Consider the following 14,756-nt stretch of genomic DNA (forward strand, 5'->3'; position numbering starts at 1 on the left):
AAGAGGGAATTGGCCAATCTTGGATGGCCTGCAGTTTTCCTGGGTCCATTTGAAGACCAGAACCGGAGACAATGTACCCTAGGAAGGGTATAGACTTCACCTCGAAGACACACTTCTCCAGTTTACAGTAGAGATGATTTGCTCGCAGCCGGGACAGAACCTCTTTGACCCAATAACGATGTTCTGTGATGTTATTGGCGTAGATTAAAATGTCATCGAGATATACAACTACATGACGATACAGAATGTCCCGAAAAATCTCATTGACATAGTGCTGGAACACGGCTGGGGCATTGCTGAGCCCGAAGGGCATGACGAGGTACTCATAGTGGCCGTCTCTGGTATTAAACGCTGTCTTCCACTCGTCGCCCTCTCGTATGCGGATGAGATTATATGCACCCCTCAGGTCGAGTTTCGTGAAGATGGTTGCACCGCTGACACGGTCAAACAGCTCGGTGATGAGGGGCAACGGATATCGGTTCTTTACTGTAATGTCATTGAGGCCGCGATAATCAATGCAGGGACGTAGGCCTCCATCCTTCTTCTTTACGAAGAAGAACCCTGCGCCAGCAGGAGAAGTCAAAGGACGGATGAATCCCTTTGCCAGATTTTTCTTGATGTAATTGGTCATGGCTTGAGTCTCTGGAAGAGAGAGAGGATAAGTTCTACCTCTGGGTGGTTCTTTGCCTGGGATAAGGTCGATAGGGCAATCCCACGGTCTGTGAGGAGGTAGGACATCAGCGCCAGACTTGCTGAATACATCTGAGTACTCTTGGTAGGGAAGAGGCGGAAGGTCTGCTGCATCGGCTGAAGAATGACGAGCTGGGAGTACCTTTTGGAGACAGGTACCGGAGCAGGAAGGATCCCAGGAAAGGATTTCCGATGTCTTCCAATCAAGACGAGGATTGTGAAGACGGAGCCAGGGTAAACCCAGAACCAGAGCATGAGTGGCTCGGGGTAAAACCAGGAAGGACAAAAGTTCAGTGTGCAGGACTCCCACTTTCACTGTAAGTGGCAAAGTTCTGCGGGAGACTGTCGCAACAGGAATCCTACTGCCATCCACAGCAGTAAGGAAGACAGTCTTGGAAAGACTTTCAGTGGGTAACCCCCGCTTGCGGACCAGTTCTGCAGTAACGAAGTTGCCAGCGGCACCGGAATCAAGAAGTGCGGAGACAGTCTTGAAATGCTGACCAACTTGTAGGGAAACTGGAAGGACACAATCAGTTGCTGATGGAGAGGACTTAATTACTCCTAGCCTACCCTCTCCTTGATGGGCTAGGAGGAGGAGTTTTCCTGACGCTTTGGGCATGCAGAAATTTGATGTGCAGGATCGGCACAATACAGGCAGAGCTGTGCCAACCGTCGACGTCGACGTTCTCCTGGAGACAAACGGAAACGGTTTATCTCCATTGGTTCTTCTTTGGAATGGACCACAGGAGCAGTGGGTAAAGAAGGCGGAGGAGTTGGCACTTTAACTGGAGTGCTCTTGTGACGTTCTACAGCCCTTTCTCGGAAGCGTAGGTCTACTTTGATACACAATGAAATAAGGTCACTTAGACCCGAGGGTAAGTCTCTGGTAGCGAGTTCATCCTTAATACGATCGGATAGGCCATGCCAGAAAGCTGCGTATAAGGACCCATCACACCAGGAGAGTTCAGACGCCAGAATCTGGAACTGGACCAGATATTGCCCGACGGAGCGGGATCCCTGTCTGAGACGGAGGAGTTCAGTGGAGGCAGATGCTGATCGCCCAGGCTCATCGAAGATACGCCGGAATGTTGACACAAAGTCCTTGTAATTGGACAGGATGGCATCAGATCTTTCCCATAAGGGAGACGCCCATTCTAACGCTGCTCCACACAGGAGGGAGATGATGTAGGCGATCTTGACCCTTTCAGTAGGGAAGTTGCTGGGTTGCAGCTCGAAGTGAATCTCACACTGATTGAGAAAACCTCGACAGGTCTTGGGGTTCCCATCATACTTGGTGGGGACAGACAGATGAAGGCGAGGTGCAGCAGCCATTACAGGAGGATGAACGGGACTTGGAAGTTCTCTGACAGGCTCAGGGCCACTGAGAGTGGTCTGTAGCTTATCCAGCCGGGAAGACAGATCTTGCAGACAATGAATCACTTGGCTCTGCGCAGCCTCTTGCTGATCCAAGCGAACAGCCAGTTGCTGTACAGGGCTGGGTGGAGAAGCTTGGTTTGCGGCTGGATCCATTTGGCTAGTGCTTACTGTCACACCAGGGGACTCAGTCGACAAGACTGAGACCTCTGGTGGGGACCTGGACCGGTACCTGAACCGGGGAGGTTGGAGAGGACCCTTGCGCATGGAGTGCGCGACAGTGCACCCAGAGCCAATAAGCAGTCAGAGGTAAAATACAACCGGAGTTTATTTGCAGATGGTTGTAGTATAACAGACAGTAAAGCATGCAGGATAAATGACAGAGTTCATGCAGATTGCAATACTTTACAGATGTGATGATATGTGGGATCCATGGTGGAACATCGGATGTGAAGACTGTGGGTCCGGAATGACGGACGGAAGACTTGAGCTTGACTGTGGGTCCGGAATGACGGACGGAAGCTTGGCTTGGAGATCCGGAATATCGGACTATCGATGATGATGTGGGAACATCGGATCCGGGTATCGGATATGGAAGCAGACTGTGGGTCCGGAATGACGGACGGGAGATGACTGTGGGTCCGGAATGACGGACGGAAGCAGGAGATCCGGAATATCGGACTAGCGATGAAACATCGATGGTGGATGATGCTGGAGCATCGGAAGGACCAGAGTCCCAGAGCTAGGCTTGGTCGCTGGGCTGAGAGGCAGGATCACAGGCGGTGGAATAACCTGGACTTCACAGGAGATGGAACAACCTGGAACACACTGCAGCATGGAAAACAACACCAGCAGAGAAATACACTTGCACGGAGACAAGGACAGCTGACCATACACTGGAGACAACTGAAGCACTAGCAATGGTTCTGAGAGCTCCCAGCATACTTATCCCCACTGGGTGGCCAGGATTGGCCGAGGAAGTATGACAGGGAGATCAGAACCAACAGGATTGGACAGCACAGACATGTGACTGGGAAGAACATGGCAGCCCCCATGTCTGCTATGGCGGGAAAGTGTGTTTGTGCACACCATGCTGGATACTGGGAGCAATGGCGGCGAACAGGTGGATTGCCGTGCACTGGGGACTGTCACTGGGAGACAGGAGGCCGGCAGAGATGACGTCTGGACCGCAAGCTGAACCTGCGGAGGCACTTAGCCGGTAGGAAAGTCTGTCTGACAGCTCGGATCGTGACAGTTGGGAGGTATGGACAATGAGTAAAGGAAGGAGTTGAAGAAAACATGGACATAGGGTCTAATTCAGGCTGGCTCGCTAAGCAGCAGTCGATCATTGGTTAGCGAGCACATTAAACTCCGCCTCGTTGGACGGACGATTATATGCAGCCTAGCGAACAGGTCTGAATCCGGCCCAGCATTTCATGATGTCTTATCACTTGTCTCCACATTCTGCTCTTACGTAATAATTGAATGTTCCTTTGTGCCCTGCTTGGGGGTTCACTGCTCAGCCAGGGACTTTCTGCTGGCATGTACCGAAAACTGGCTTCTTCCTATCTGTGTTTAAGCACCTGGAGCTAATAGCACCCCTAACCCATGCCATTGAAGATCAGAGAATGTAATACATTGTGGATAGTTACAGAATGGGAGGACATTATGCAACACTCGCTGTCATTGTTCACTTTACACACATACATACATACATACATACATACATGTACATACTTTGATCAGCATGTTTATATATGCCATAGAATTGTGTTTGATGTAACCATTTTTTTTTTAATATTCATTTTACACAGCATGTGTCTGTTATATTGCCTTGTATAAGTACAGTATATTAAATTACAGTAAATATATCATATTGGGGATTTTAGTGTATCAATTTCTAGGGCCAAATGTAACAGAGTGTGAGAATCAGGAAGTGAGAGAAGTTTTTTAATGCGGCAATCGCATACATGGCAAAATCAACCTGGTTTTTTAAAAAAATGCGAAAACTCTCCTAAAATCTCTAATTTCTGAGTCTCACACCCTATTTACTTTTGGACCCCTGCGTCTAAACTATCATGTTTTATGACTGCGTGCATCTGAAAGTGTGGAATGAGTGCTGGGTATACTGTTGTAGTGTTTATGTATCTGGTGCTTTCCTAGGGTCACTGCAGCTGCATTTCCTGCATGTGTGTGAGTGAGGACAGACGATGGATTACTACGGCTGATGGCGGACCAGAGAGTCTCATCATAGTCTGGGATTCATTCTCAGGGTAAGTGCAGCCTACTTGTTCTGTCTTGTTTTGTAAAACAGAAGGACAGTTGTTGCCAGTTATACATGTTGTGCTGTTGTCGTGCGCATAGGTGACAGCTTTCAGTCCAGAAACCTGAGAGTCATGGCAGTATTCAACGAGAATAATTCTCCATGCATGGCGAGAGATTTTTTCTCTCGCCATGCACTCGCCCTGTTCCGGAGGGCTCGCTGCCACTCCTGCTCCCACTATTAAATGTGGTTAAGACTCGCCGCCACTCGCGGCGAGTCTTAACCCCTGCAGCGGACGAGCGTCCACGGCAGGGAGCTGGCAGGGAGCCGGGGGACGGTGGCAGCCAGGGAGATTAAAGTCTCCCTGGCTGCCCCAGAACATATGTGGAGGGGAGGTGGGCTCCCCGGGACCTAGGCAGCACAAGCTGCCCCCCCCCATAGCCAGCGGGGGACCCATTATTCACTGCACCCGATCGTGCATATGTAATGATCGGATGCAGTGAATATATGAATATCTAATGAGCGGCTCGAGAGCTCCGGCCCCCTGCTGGCTGCTCTGTGTAAAAAAAAAAAAAAAATATTACAAATATATATTTTTTTAAATTAAATATATATTCATGTGCTATAAGCACATGAATACAAATAACATGCCCCTTCACAGAAAAAAAATCCTGATTTTTTGACACCAAAATAAAAAAAACAAAAACTTTTAGTTTAAAAGTTCACATTACAGTTCTCCATGAAAAGATGGAGAATTGCTACACGGAGAGACACGGCGAAAATCACTTAAAAAGATTGCAAAAATATCACATTGAATAGGGTGGTTCACTTTTGGAGAGCAAAATGCTCCCTTCCAACGCGAAAATAGCACAAACTCACAATAAAACAAGGCAAATTTTTCTCATTGAATACTGGCCTTAATCAGGTTAACTCTTACCGCCTAAAGAAATAGGAATGCACCTCCTATTATACAATGGACAATAAATGTGCCCCTTTTATATCATACAATTACAATAAAAGGATAATACATCTCATATCTCAATGGAGACAGAGGGACAAATGTAATAGGAGAGTTTTCCCATTTTTTTTAAAGCAGCATAATTTAAACTGCAAACCCATGTTGATTTTGTCATGTAACTGATTGCCGCTTTAAGAAAATGTGTAAACTCTCCCAAAATCTCCCACTTTCTGAGACTCTCACCCTATTACATTTAGCCCAGAAAATCCTCCTCATCAATATCCAATCTTTCCATGAATAATTTCCTCAGTTATCCATATCAAACATGGAACCTAAGCGGAGAAGTTTGGGAAAATATTAAAGAGAAAATATGCATATAGCGTAATTGGTTTAATATAACAGATGACCACTTTCGTACCCGGAAGATGTCCAGGCAATATATCAATAAATATTACTTCTTAGCAGTTTTCCCATAAAAAAAGATTGCTCCTTAAGGTCCATATAAAATTCCATCATAATCCATAGTTGTAATACACTGAATACATATATATATATATTGTAAGACAGTGGCAGGGAAAGTCATAGACGGCAGGTACTTTTCCCCTAGAATCCTGTCTTATGGCATATAGACTGCAGGCTATTTCAATCTGTGTGGTAAGCTCCGGCTTACAAAGGGTGTTCTGTCCTGGGCTGGTAATCAGGAGAGCACCTGATTCTTTAAAAAGGAGTCAGCCCTCTCCATAGAGCTCTCTCTCTCCCTGGGTGTTGGAGGCAGTAAGCTGCTGCTAGAGAGAGACAAGGCTGTAAGTACTGCATTACTTGATCTATATCTGCTGTATGCGTCCAGTGTCACATAGTGTGGCCCTGGTATAGAGAGGGAAGTTTATTCTGTTTAGTTAGAGCTCAGACGAGCAGGTTTTTGTTTTCTGTTTTGCCTGAAGTGTAAAGGCTGTTGTTAGTTTCTTGCTCTGAGTGCTGCAATAAAACTCAGGCAAGCCCTGTTTTGGACCCAAGCCGTGATGTCACTGTCTAAGTCTGTGCCAAATCCTCACCTGTGCCTACCCGTTTGATGCTAAAACCCCACATATGGTGGAGAATGCGAGCAAGCATCTCACTTAAAGAGACATACATCGAACTATAGGACTTTTGCTACAGCAAGCTGGAAGTTGTTGCTAAAGGCAACCAGCCACAAGTGAGTGTCTGGAGTGCACTGATACTTGCATGTCCTGGCTAAAGGCTGCTGTAACACTGCAACAGGAGACTGTTAAAATGGAGGACCTTTTAAAACACTTGGTGCAGGCAAACGCATGTCAGCAAAAGGTGCATGAGGAGGCCATGCGTGCCCAGGCTGAAACCAATGTTTTGCTGCTTGAATCCAACAGACTAGCCTTAAAGGAACAGCAGCAAATTAATCTGCAATTACAAGAGCAAATACAGAATGTGGCTAAGAGTGTGGCGCAGAGTGTGCAAACACCCCAACCCTTGCTTCCAGCCACACGGGCTGCAGTACAGAAATCTCTGCAAAAGATGACTCTCACGGATGATGTAGAGGCCTTTCTTGCGGTGTTTGAACGTGTAGCAGAGCGTGAACAGTTACCCGTGGATCAATGGGCAGGTGTGGTAGCACCTTTTCTAACTGGAGAACCACAAAAGGCGTATTTTGATCTGAGTGAGCAGGATGCTAACGACTACGCGAAACTCAAGGGAGAGATCCTTGCTCGCTTAGGCGTAAACATGAGTGTGCGTGCCCGGAAGGTGCATAACTGGACTTTTTCTGAACAGTTACCTGCGCGGTCCCAAATGTATGACCTGGTCCACCTGGTAAGGAAATGGCTACAGCCAGAGGAGTCTACACCAGCGCAGATCGTGGAGAAAGTCGTGCTGGACAAGTATCGTTGTTCCTTACCTCCAAAGGTTCAGCGCTGGGTCGGTCAGGGCGACCCTAATGATGCCGAGGGGCTTGTCAACTTGGTTGAGAGGTACAGAGCTACTGAAAATCTACTCCAAGAAGTGCCTCCTGGACATTCCACCCTCAAGAACAGCAAAGCGGCCGGATCATCTGGTAAGACTGTTCCGTTTACTAGAGGGGTGAATAATGTTGTAAAGGGAGGTGGCCTAGATGGGGAACAAACAGTGGAGAGGCGTTCCCAAGGGACAGTAGGGTCCAAACCTGGGTCGCAAAAAAAAAAAGACTGGGGCCGCATACAGTGTTGGCGTTGTCATGGACCTGGGCATATTGCTGCCAATTGCCCCCTTACTTCTGAGCCAATGGAGTGTGATACAGCCAGGCGAAGCTCTTTATATGCACGTTCTGTTTTCTCTGCTGAGACTGTGTCAGAAACTGGACAGCAAATATGTCATGTAAAGGTGGATGGTTATCCCGGGAGGGCTCTACTGGACTCTGGGAGTTTAGTTACTCTCATCCATGCCAGCTTGGTAGACCCTGGGACACTCACAGGACGTTACATAGGGGTCTTGTGCATACATGGGGACACCAAGGAGTATCCCACAGCTTTAGTCCAGCTAAAGAGTACTTGTGGAACTGTGTCCCATGAAGTGGGCGTGGTAAAGACCCTGATGCATAGTGTGATCCTGGGAAGAGACTTCCCATTGTTCTGGGACTTGTGGAAACAGAGTGTACACTGCACTAGAAATGCTGTTAATAATGAGAATGTGTGCCCTGTGATTAGTCCTGAGCCTTTTGATCAGGATACTGAGGTTCAAACGGTAGGGGTGACCACTATTGAATCTGACCGTTTTCCCCTAGCTGTTCTTGCAGGTGAAGCTGAGGAGCAGGAAGAAGCATGTGACATGCCTGAGCTAGAGATGTCACGTGATAATTTTGGGACTGCTCAACTTAGAGATCCCACCTTATTAAGAGCTAGGGAAAATCCTAAAGTCATAAATGGTGAACCCCAATACCCCAATGCTGACAAAGAGTTCCCAAAGATGGCCATTAACCAGGATCTACTGTATCGGGTAGATAAAAAAGTGGGAAGTGTAAATTATAAAGTGTATCAACCAGGTAAACGGAAGCCAGAACAGTTGTACCATGTGAACTTAATTAAACCCTGGAAAGACAGAGAGACTCTGACAGCTGTAAGTGCCCCCTCTAGTGATAGCCCAGAGGTGCGGGTGTCAGAGACCCTGTCCAAATCCCAGAAGCAGGAAACTAAAGAGTTAGTACAAAGGAATTATGATGTGTTCTCAGAACTTCCAGGGCGCACCACAGCCATAAAACATGACATTGTCACCGAACCTGGAGTTCGGGTACGCTTAAAACCCTATAGAGTACCAGAAGCGCGTAGACAGGCCATATCTGGGGAGGTCCAAAAACGTTACCTGGGGTATGTTATCGGGAGAGGTATAATAAAGCCACAAATAAATAAAGTGGAGGCTATCCAAGACTGGCCTCGTCCTTCGACAAAAAAACAAGTCAGGGTTTTTTTGGGAATTCTGGGGTATTACCGTAGGTTCATTCCCCAGTTTGCAACCATGGCAGCGCCCCTAACCGATCTTACCAAAGGAGGTAGGGCAGTTATGGTCAGCTGGAACCCAGAGGCTGAAAGGGCATTCCAAGAATTAAAAGTGGCCCTTTGTAATCAACCAGTCCTGATCACTCCAGATTTTAAAAAAGAGTTTGTCGTACAGACTGATGCTTCTGATGTGGGACTAGGTGCTGTCCTCTCCCAAGAAGTTGGTGGAGAGGAACACCCGGTAACATATTTGAGCAGGAAGCTCACACATGCGGAGAGAAACTACAGTATAGTCGAGCGGGAGTGCTTAGCAATCAAGTGGGCCCTTGAATCCCTTAAGTACTATCTCTTAGGACGCTCCTTTAGATTAATCACTGACCACTCCCCACTTACATGGATGTACCAAGCCAAAGAGAGAAATGCAAGGGTCACGAGATGGTTTCTCAATTTGCAAAATTTCAAATTTACAGTGGAACACAGAGCAGGAAGGCTTCAGGGTAATGCCGATGCCCTATCCCGAACATACTGCCAGTTGGCAGACAGTGTCCGACCCCACAGGTTCGAACAGAGGGGGAGGGTATGTAAGACAGTGGCAGGGAAAGTCATAGACGGCAGGTACTTTTCCCCTAGAATCCTGTCTTATGGCATATAGACTGCAGGCTATTTCAATCTGTGTGGTAAGCTCCGGCTTACAAAGGGTGTTCTGTCCTGGGCTGGTAATCAGGAGAGCACCTGATTCTTTAAAAAGGAGTCAGCCCTCTCCATAGAGCTCTCTCTCTCCCTGGGTGTTGGAGGCAGTAAGCTGCTGCTAGAGAGAGACAAGGCTGTAAGTACTGCATTACTTGATCTATATCTGCTGTATGCGTCCAGTGTCACATAGTGTGGCCCTGGTATAGAGAGGGAAGTTTATTCTGTTTAGTTAGAGCTCAGACGAGCAGGTTTTTGTTTTCTGTTTTGCCTGAAGTGTAAAGGCTGTTGTTAGTTTCTTGCTCTGAGTGCTGCAATAAAACTCAGGCAAGCCCTGTTTTGGACCCAAGCCGTGATGTCACTGTCTAAGTCTGTGCCAAATCCTCACCTGTGCCTACCCGTTTGATGCTAAAACCCCACAATATATATATATATATATATATATATATATATATATATATATATATATAGAAAAAACTTTACAGAAGATATTAAAACATTACAGAAATTATTTCAATTCAAACTCTGCATTAACACCCCCTGGTTTTAATGTATTAAAGTCATATGTACAATGCATTTCTCTTTTAGCTAAAACTGTGTCTACATTTCTTTGGCGATTATTGCACTCAACCCATTTAATACCTACAAATGGCTTAATATGTTTTGTAGAACAATTATGTTGATATTTAAAGTGGCTGCCCAGTGCATGTGTCTCAGGTTAAAATAAAAAAAAGATGTATACAAATATGTGTGAAATTATAATTGCACATAAAATCCTTTTTAAGAGAGAGCGCCACACAGCTGAATAAATTCAATTTATTAATTTATATATTTATATATTCAATTTCTATTTAAAAAGACATATAGCAATAATATACATATAAAAACAATACGTATTATGATTATTAATACAATAGTAACTGGAAATCACACTGCAATAAATTCACAATCAAACTTTCCCCAATCTGGGAAAGAAAAGTGTCCCGTGCTGAATTTAATAAACAGGAATGGTACTTTTGCGGCACCTATTAGTTTAGCTTAATATAGTATCCAGAGCTAGTTGAGTTTGGCAAATTTATATCCACTTTATATACGTTTGTTGTTGGCTTATTCAAATAGAATAGAAATTCGGGCTAGAGAAGGTGCCTTGTTTTTAGAGAGTGTCCAAAGTAAGCAACGCTGGTTCTTGTGGACTGCTCTAGCTCACCTGTGTGGCTGCCGCCACTTGATGTTATGCTGCTAGATGACGTTTGCAAACAGGGAGCGGGCCGTCCGTCTCCTTTCCAAATAGCCGCCGTACAAGTGGACTCGCCAGGAGGGTCAGGTTGAAAGCTCAAGTGTAGCCGCAGAATGATTTTTTTGGTGTGGGGGGACTGAAGGCCAGCCGGGATCTGCCGTGGAGCTAAAGATGCAATGCTGCCAAAGCGTGCGAGTGCTTTCAGAAACCCCTTGTGTCTCAGGACCTATTTCAGTGTTGTGTAGTTGTTCACTTAATCGTACCTTTAAAGGTCTTGATGAATCCCCTATGTATACAAGATTGCATGAGCATTCACTCATGTAAACTAAATTTTTTGTATGGCAGGTAATGAAAGCTTACATAGTTTGCTTTTTACAGTTAATAATTGAGTCCTACATTTTCTTGGAGCCATTACCTTTTTATTTATATAAAGAAATAGGTCAATGCGCCAACATTGACAAAAGGTCATCATTCACTGTCCGATGGTGTGGGAACTGCGCATTTTCTACAATGCTCATATGCAGGGCCAGGCTGGGAACGCATTTGGCAAATTGATGTGTTTGCAAGGCAATCGCCGCCTGAGTGACAGAGGGTGGGCGTGTCGGGGTGGATCTCCGGCGTTTCATTGGCGTGCTGCAAAATGGTCGGCGCTCACAATGAAATGCTGGGAGTGCCTGACAAAATGCAGACATGCTTATGCGTACTAGGGGTGGGCGCATGATGTCCGCTGCCACCTGGAAGCCCCTGTTTTCCTCTCAGCCGCCGAGTGAGTCCTGGGCTACACAGGGAGCAGCTGGGAGAGGAGGAGAAATAATTAGATGGTAAGTAAACATCGAATGATTTCTCCTTGAAGCGTGTGCTTGCGAACAGATGTGTACCCATCCGTTCCCCTGCGGACACAGGCAGGTCTATGCCTGTTTGGGGCGGGCAGCTTACATGACATCAAATTACGGCAGCGCCCATCCCTCATCTATCTCCCTCAGTTCAGACTGACTTTTATTACCGATGGGGAGAAAAAAATAATTTGATGACTGGTGACCACGATTTCTCTCTGCTTTGGCTGCATGCAAGGGGATGTGTTCTCGTTCTCTGTAAAGCGCTGCGGAATATGTGTGTGATATATAAGAAACTGTTAATAAATAAACATCCCCTTGCATGCTAGCGAGGGGATAGGGGGGGGGGGGTAATTTGGTGGGGCAGTGTTGACCTGTTTGCTAGGCTGCGAGTATACACAGCCCAGCAAACAAATATAAATCATGAAAGCAATTTGTCTAATGTGGTGTTTTACACAATCTTTCCCTTCTTTGCAGCATCCCTGTTCATACTATATTCCACAGCCACCCAGAAGGGGGAGTAGTTGCCGTAACTATGTCTCAGAATGCAAAGTACTTGGCAACTATTGGAGGCGGAACAATTCAGGTGCTCAAACTAATTCTTTTCATGTCTGGCTTAAATTAATGGAAAAATATAATCTAATCCAGTGATAAAAATTAGATTACATTAATTGTTTTTCACCTTGTCAGTGCCTTGTACTGTTTGCAGTATTACATGGCTTAGTAATTAGATTTAACTACATTAATTGTGTCATTGTTGTAAATGATACCTTACTAGAATGTTTTGCTGACCCATCTTTTCCACCCATAGAAAGTCTGCATTTGGGAATGGACTACTGGATGTGATACGCCGGTTTGTACTGCAGAGCTAAGTGCACAGTTTGGCCTTCAGGTGAGACCCACGCCCGACACTGCATTTATAAGGGAATCGGTATGTAATCCCGGCTGTCGGAATCCCGTTGTTCAAAATCCCGACGCTGGAATCCCGACCGCCAAAATCCCGACAAGGGGAGGACGTGGAGCGCCCCCCCCCCCCTTGCCACGCAGCGGGCCGGGTGCCTCGCTACGCTCTGCACGATAATTGGGCAGTAGCATTGAGGATAGATCGGAATGGAGGAGGAGCTGGGCAGTAGCATTGAGGATAGATCGGAGTGGAGAAGAGAGAGGCGTTTATCAGAGATGCCAGATAGGAGATTGCATTAGTCCACTCTGATGTTGATGGCCGTCTCTTGTTGTTTTACTATCTAATAATGTATCTGTTTACTTTTCAGAAATACATTATATTTAATCCTCAAGATCAGAAACAGCTAATCACCAACAGTGAAACACAGGTCATATTTTATTCATGGGTAAGTAAATACACAGTTTATTAGAGTTTTACTTTGATCATTAAATATTTATTAGAATAATGAATTCACTCTCTGTCTATTTCATTTGTTTTCTAAATTGATACAGCATTGTAAATCTTTATATCCAGAAGAAATTTATATACACTCAGTTACAAGTTAATATTTACAACAGTGTTTGTCTGCATCTGTATGCAGATACTGTCATATCTCTTACATATTTTCCTTGGGTGATAACAATATGTTGGACTTAATGTGCTCAGTGCACACCTGCCCTCTCCAGCATTCAGACTCATGTCATTCCTATGCCAGTGCTTGTGGGAACGCATTGAAATTCCTGTTCATTGTTTGTCAGTTCCCAGATGAAGTGGCCCCAAGGAAGAATAGGATGGACAGAAGGTGGACACACAGGAGGAAATGTATTATGATAGGAGTTATATTTTGCATGGGATGTTCCTATGGGCAACCAGTCAGACTCTACTTCTTATTTATCTAGCTCCTTCTAGAACATAATAGATGGTATGTTATGGGTTGCCCATAGCAACATTCCATCTGAAATAGAACTCCTATTTTAGTCATTTTCCCCCATACAGTACATCGGGGACATAATCTTTATATGATGATTCTGTGAGACCAGAGTATCCCTTGGTTGCACCTGGCCTGGCTGGATGGATACCCACAGATGGTCATTGTATTGAGGAGATCCGAAGCTGTGTTCATGTGTGTAAATTCTGAAATTAATGTGGGGGTCAGGGGCTGTTTGAACAAGGAGTGTGAGTGTGTTTGTGTGTGTGTATGTGTATGTGTGTGTGTGGGGTTATGGGAATTTGGTGGTCAGGGGCTGTTTGGACAAGGAGTGTGGTTGGGGGTGTGTGAGTATGTATGTATGTATGTAGAGGAACGGTTTACAGGAATTTGGGAATCGGGACTGTTTCTTCAAGAGGGGGTAGCAGGAATGTGGGGGACAGAAGCTGTTTGTACTGTTTGTATGAGCTTGGCAGGAACTTTGTGTGGAGGGTAAGGGGCAGGAGCTATGAATATCATCAAGAGAGCAGCTGGTGATCGCTGGATAGATGCCAGTGCAGGGAGGGGAGCCCTGGGAACGCTCCTGAAAATGGAAGTCGCATTGCTTGGCCCTGCTCCTTTGCCTGTAGTACCGCCCCATCCACCCATAGTCCCACCTCTAATCTTGGAGCGGCCACGGGTATTGCGCGGCAGGTCCCACTACCCCTACAATAAAAGTTGGAAGCTATGCTCCCAGCGTGGCAATGGGGACAATCAGTGTTGAGTGGAGGGCGCCAGTCAGGTAGATGGGATAAAGAAGTCCTATGCTGTGTGTGATACAAATGCACTCACTTGCTGACAGCTGTACATGTCCCTCTCTCAGGGGCCGATTAAGGGCCTAATGGGACAGGTTGGTGATGAAAATGTTCAGGGGCCCATTATGGGAAGTGCAGAAGATGAGGCCAATACCATGTAGGCATGAAGATCCCATACAATATAAACTACAATGTCTTGCTAAATATATAACAGTAGCAAATTTGCATAATTTTGTGGGGAAAATAGAAATGCAATTTTATTACTTATAATTTACGGCCAGTTGGTGATCATTGTGCTGTCATGATGATGGACCTACTTATATGTGGAGGCCTGGAGCTACAGCTCCATCCACCCCATTGTTAATCTGGCCGTGTTTGACTCTTGTGGGCTCTTTCCAGACTGCCTGTTGCACCTCAGCCGCTTGTTTCCCTGCCTGCTCTAATATACAGCAGCCCATGGACCTGATATACATCAGATTCCAATGCTATACTCCTCTCTCGATATAGGGTACCTTACCGTTATTTCAAATATATAGAGTCTTGTATAATACATACCCAATGAACGATCCAGAG

General features: G+C 45.8%; 1 protein-coding gene across 4 annotated transcripts in view; it reads left to right on the forward strand.

The window, feature by feature from the left end:
- The window catches only part of CFAP251 (cilia and flagella associated protein 251), a 95,659-nt gene that overhangs the window by 19,199 nt on the left and 61,704 nt on the right, over window positions 1–14,756 (forward strand). For all 4 annotated transcript variants that reach the window (XM_083151311.1, XM_083151309.1, XM_083151310.1 and 1 more), the window contains exons 6-9: window positions 4,228–4,337; window positions 11,996–12,104; window positions 12,330–12,410; window positions 12,790–12,867. In XM_083151311.1, coding sequence (XP_083007437.1) covers window positions 4,228–4,337; window positions 11,996–12,104; window positions 12,330–12,410; window positions 12,790–12,867 — 378 coding nt within the window. The remainder of the gene's footprint in view (window positions 1–4,227; window positions 4,338–11,995; window positions 12,105–12,329; window positions 12,411–12,789; window positions 12,868–14,756) is intronic.

This window comes from Crinia signifera, chromosome 1, assembly GCF_055691185.1.
Source record: "Crinia signifera chromosome 1, ASM5569118v1, whole genome shotgun sequence".
NCBI classification, from domain to species: Eukaryota; Metazoa; Chordata; class Amphibia; order Anura; family Myobatrachidae; genus Crinia; species Crinia signifera.